We start from the raw sequence: 5,691 nt of genomic DNA on the forward strand, positions 1-5,691 counted from the left end.
GTGGTTTGTGTTTGTTTGTTCCTTTGAGTTCTGGAAGTGTACATCTGTGACCTCGGCACATTCATAAGTGCTTTTATAGCTGGAGACCGAGCAGACTCTCCGGCCAGCATGGAATGGAGTCGAGACATACACAGCTGTCTTAATGTCAACCAATAGAATTACACTTCTGAGAGCCCGTAGCCAATCAGAAGACTGCCTCAGGATTTCTGAGGTCCCGTAATCAAGTTTGTTTGACAAGTCGGTTGACAGGTTTGCTTTATTCTGCTGAGGTTTCTACTAGCAGGGCGATTGATATCTGTCAAGTGACTCAAGTTCCTTCAGGAATCTCAGGATTTTTGATGTTTTTAAACATTAACATAAGCTCTGAAACCAGTGACAACGAAACAACCGGTATTTACATTAATAACAAACACGCCTCCTCGATGGTTCGGACAAGTTTAGTAGGGTCTGGATAATGTGTAAGCTTACCTCACCTACTGATTTTAGTGGCAAGACGGATTGTCCTTTTTCAAGGAGCCCATTGGACACGCCCCTGTTCGGTCACTAAATAAATAGCTCAGCTGTCGGAAAACAAACCGACTACCTCGGGAATTACATACTGGTTTGTCCAACGTACTGCGGTCAAGTGAGCCGCCATTCGTTCATCCGCGGTTAAACCAGCCGTCACACAAAATCTTCGTGCGCCTTTACTCTAAACAGCCTTTGGGTGGTATCTCGCAACGTTTTCAAAATAAAACCCTTCACCTACGTGTGTAGACATGTAGAACACTAGCTGTCTTACGGCGGCGTCTAGAATGTCAGCACTTGCGGACATCTTGCCAGTCAGCTGCTCACCCATAACCTTGTGTTGGTAGTGGTACTGTATGTACTTTATAAATAACCATAACTTGCTACATTCTTAATTGATTTCAGCTGCGTCTCCCCCGCCTCTCCTCATAAAGCGCCCCCACCGTGACGGATGTTAATCGTTTATTTTGCGTTGGATTGCGTGGGCTGAACAATCCGGACATCGTGGCCACCGACGTGGACCCCCGCCACCGGGACCCACGCAGTGAGTAAAGCGGGTTACTTCCTTCATGAGCACTGCACTTTACACTCTCCCCATCTCCTCCTGTCGTCTGTTCTCGCCCCTCTATTGTACATGCTTTACCGCTGGAGGTTAATGTGGATTTGCTGATGGAAGTGGTAGTTTGTGTTGAGTGGTTTATCTATGGGATCGACTGACTAACTAACGCTGCGGACCGCTACAGCACCGACCACTACACTGGGAAGTGTCCTCTGCTCACTGTGGAAGCAGCATGGAAGAACTGCAGCAACTCTGATGGAAACGAGGACCTCCACGCTGTTGAACACAAACTGTTCTAGGCCTTCTACAAACCGAGGCGGTCCCACTCGGTTAAAGATCTCGTGGTCAATGCGGCAGACCGCTGGACCTGGACGTCACCTTCTGCAGATACTTCACTGCCCTCAGGAATCCACGGATAACTTGAAACATGTCCGACTCCACATGTCCGAAAAATCGAGGATGGAAACTTGTGGAAGGAAGAAAGGGGTCTGTTTTTGCTCAACCCATAACCCCACTGAGCCCTTCTGTGGAAACCTGTCTGACTGACCCTACTGACTGGGGGCCTGTTGATGTGTGTTTGGTTGGTCTGGTAGAAGGTTTGCTGCTTGTGATCTGCAAGGTGGTCCTGGGTTAGATGCGGTGTCTGACTTGCACACCACTCTCCCAATTCTATTCTGCTCTTTACTACTTTTCTACTTTCAATACACTTGCTGCTGCTGACCGCTGGTGGTGCAATGTGGTTTTTATTCGCGTATGTTCTGTGGACTTTGCATTTGTATTTTAATGAACATGTTTACTGCCTGTTAGACATCGGATTGGCAAACCTAAACTCCTTCACTGGCAAAATGTAGATGCAAATTAAATGCCAAAATTAACATTTCAATATTCGTTTTGAGTATTTCACCAATAGCTTGGGAACTAGACGGACCTTGTATATAATTTGCTCTTCAAATATGCGGTCAGGCGCCCCTCCGTTATATAACGTTTTCTGCCCGGTACGAAATAGACCGACCAATAGCAACCCTTTAGGCTATCTAATGTGAGGTTGGATATACGCAACATGTAGAGGTGTTTCAACAACAAAGATGGAAGTTAGTGAACTAAAGACTGTATATGCTCACTAAAAGAACGAACGACTACTGCTCAAAGATTTTGAGGAATATGTATTTCTGCATCACCCGTTCCAATGCTATGATTAGTCGAGGCCTATACAATAGCATAGCATCGACCCATTTTAGATCGCGCCCTTTAGACACGCCCCTTGGAAATTGAACAACGCACTTCAACGCAGAGGATCCAGAAGGATTTCACAACGAGTCCATTGGAAGATATCGAGGAACATGAACATCACCAATGAAGGAGAGTAACGTTTCCACTTGCTATAGGAATTTAGTGAAGCACTAAATAGTAGATAATAATAATGATAAATGTGGTCACCATTTATTGACTTTTTGGGTAAGACTTGCTTTACTAATATAACCGCGTTAAAACCGCATTCATTTACTTTTCTTGTGTAGTTTCCCACTATTCATTAAATGTTTTATAGAAGTAAAAAAGTAATCAATAGAACTATACACATTTGTACAACAATTAATCATTATACAGGATTTGATACAACATTTTCTATTCAAGCTCATGCTTCATAATATTTCCAAGGATTGCAGAGTACCAAATGATTTATGAACACTTGTTTTTGTTCAGGAGCGGATTGTACACCCAGAGGCTTCAACAGAGCGGGTCTGGAGCTGGGAGCTGCAGGTGGATGTTGGCCAGGAGCCGTTCAGTCCTACAGGAACAGACGGGTGAGCCGTGGAACTGCACATCCTATAAACTCCTTGGCGTGGTCAAACGGTTCAGAATACAACTGGAATTCAGTCATTGGTTGTGATTGGCTTGTTAGCCAAGCGTTCTCAGCCACTAGGAGGACTAGTGTCCTTATGAAGATTAGATGTGTGGCTGGGTTTGGGTGTTTATAGGAAATGATACTTCTCAAGAACGCACAGAATGGGAGAAGATAAGCTATTGACATCTGAGTGAGCGAGGAGAAAAAAATCTCCAGTGTTTAAATGGATTTTGTCTTGTTTCAGTAGAGGTGATGGAGGCGGTCGTCTGGAGGTGCTCGTCTGGAGGTCCGTGGCGGTCGTCTGGAGGTGCTCGCCGTGAGGTCCGTGGCGGTCGTCTGGAGGTGCTCGCCGTGAGGTCCGTGGCGGTCGTCTGGAGGCGCTCGCTGCAGATGGAGGGAAGGCCGGGAGCCGTGCAGCCCAACGGATGCAGAACGGTGAGACACGGAACTGCACAGCTGCACATTTTTTCTAGGCTTGGTGAATTGTTTAGAATTAAAACTTTGACATGCAGCCACAGCAACTCTGAGGTGTTCTGAAAAATGTCAGATGCATTCTCAGCCACTAGGACCAGCTCCAGGATGTAGGCTAGGTGTGTGTGGCTGGCGGCTGGGTTAAATAATACCTCACTCAAGACTGCACAGTAGGGCATCAGTGAGATCTGTGGGAGCTAAAGCAGAGGAGGAGTTGATTATCTGCATCATGTACAGGGAGAAATGTGCAGTGTGCAAATCGAACGCGTCATTCGCCTTTCAGAAGGACTGAGGCGGAGGTCCTGGAGGCGGCGGTGGCCTGGAGGTCCTGGAGGCGTCCAACCTGGAAGGGGCGGCATGGAGGGCCAGGTGGCGGCTCCTCATCCAGTAAAGTTAAACTCATCTTCAGTGCATCCATGATGAAAGGGGAGAAATGTTCCAGTGTGCAACTGGAACTTGTGTCTCACATTTCAGAAGGGCCTGGAGGCGGCCAACCTGGAAGGCCTGGAGACGGCCGAGGTCCTGGAGGAGACGGCGGGCCTGGAGGTGGAGGCCAACCTGGAGGTCCTGGAGTCGGAGGGCCTGGAGGCGGCGGTTGGGACCAACCTGGAGGCGGTGGTTGGGACCAACCTGGAGGGCCTGAAGGCGGTGGTTGGGACCAACCTGGAGGGCCTGGAGGCGGTGGTTGGGACCAACCTGGAGGTCCCGGCGGTGTCCACCTGGCGGCGGTCAGCCTGGAGGGCCCGGCGGCGGTCAGCCTGGAGGGCCCGGCGGCGGTCAGCCTGGAGGGCCCGGCGGCGGTGGCGGCGTCCTGGAGGGCCCGGCGGCGGCGGCGGCGTCCTGGAGGGCCCGGCGGCGGCGGCGGCGGCGTCCTGGAGGGCCCGGCGGCGGCGGCGGCGGCGGCGGCGTCCTGGAGGGCCCGGCGGCGGCGTCCTGGAGGGCTCAGCGGCGGCGGCAGCGTCCTGGAGGGCTCGGCGGCGGCGGTGGCGTCCTGGAGGGCCCGGCGGCGGCGGCTCCTCATCCAGTAAAGCTAAACTCTTCTCCAGTGCATCATGAACGAGGAGGAATGTCCGGGGTGCAAATAGAACGTGTGTCACATTTCAGAAGAAATGAGGCGACGTTGCGGAGGTCCGGGCGGTTGGCCCGGTGGAGGTCCTGGAGGAGACGGTCCCGGCGGTGGAGGACGGCTGGGGGGGTCCGGCGGTGGAAGACCGAAGGCGGGTCGTGATTAGACCAACCAGCTCCTCATCCATGGAAGGTAAGCTCTTTCTCCAGGTCAATCTGATCAACGAGAAAATCACAGAGCGCAGCCATGAACTGTGGTATCGCCATGTGGGGACTAAACTCTAATGTTTAACTCGAATAACTGCAGTGTTTCCCCCAGCACTGTAGGGTTAAGGCCGTCTTAACAGTAGGGCCCTGCCTTGACTACCGATGTAGAAAAATTATATATAAAAAATAATTATGCAATAACAAAGTGCAAAACTCGTAGGGAAAGAAAACATACTTTCCTCAAGTACAAAAAATATAGATAAATAATTTGTCGGTAATACTGTATACTGTTCAAAACAATAGTCGTGCCATAAAGCATTTTGAATGCAATTGAAAAGGCGGTTGTATGTATTATTGCGAACTGAAACTCTCACCGAAGACCCCCCCCCCCCACCTTGACTAAGACATTGTCTGGGGGAAACACTGAACCGGGTTGTATCACTTAGTAGTGAGTACACTAGGGTAGCTGGGTTATCTCCAAATGGTAACTGAGTGTTTGCTCCAGCAGGATTGAAGGAGTCACTGGGGATGAAGATCACTGCTCAGGGGCTGACGACCACTCATCTTTCCGGAGAAGGTACATAAATTTACAGCTGATGTGATTAAAGTTCTGCAGTTCAGATCCGCTGATAAATGGTCCCATACCGTATCCACAGCGTCCTCATGGTGCAGGCGGTCAAACCTCCACCTCTTTGAAGAGACCAAGCAGCTTGATGACTGACTGGTTCTTTATACTCAAGACCTCGTCCCAGAGCAGAGGACAGACCTAAGGCCTGCAGCGCAGCCGACTAGAGTCTCCATGTGGAACCGGTAAGATACTGGATTCACCATATTGAGGACATTTTCATTTATTCAACAAGGTTAGTTTTGTTTGGCGGGTATGTTGCTTTGATACTAGGGGCTTCTTCTGTAACAAACTTTCTAGAGAATAAGATCTGACTTCAGCCAATCAGCGGGATGTCCTTGAACAAGAGCCAATGGCTGAAGGTGCTCAAACGCATTCTTTTGACTCGCTCCTCTACTATTGCTGTAATCAAGC

General features: G+C 49.8%; 1 protein-coding gene across 1 annotated transcript; it reads left to right on the plus strand.

Moving 5' to 3' along the window:
* The first annotated feature begins 885 nt into the window (after positions 1-885).
* Positions 886-4,604, plus strand: LOC132462947 (elastin-like). The gene is made up of 7 exons (XM_060058744.1): positions 886-1,051; positions 2,768-2,868; positions 3,154-3,344; positions 3,664-3,767; positions 3,855-4,082; positions 4,198-4,404; positions 4,485-4,604. The coding sequence occupies exons 3-7, from the start codon at positions 3,335-3,337 to the stop codon at positions 4,491-4,493; spliced, it is 558 nt and encodes a 185-aa protein (XP_059914727.1). The 5' UTR covers positions 886-1,051; positions 2,768-2,868; positions 3,154-3,334; the 3' UTR covers positions 4,494-4,604.
* Positions 4,605-5,691: the final 1,087 nt, after the last annotated feature.

The sequence above is a fragment of the Gadus macrocephalus genome, chromosome 8 (genome assembly GCF_031168955.1).
Source record: "Gadus macrocephalus chromosome 8, ASM3116895v1".
Taxonomy (NCBI): Eukaryota; Metazoa; Chordata; class Actinopteri; order Gadiformes; family Gadidae; genus Gadus; species Gadus macrocephalus.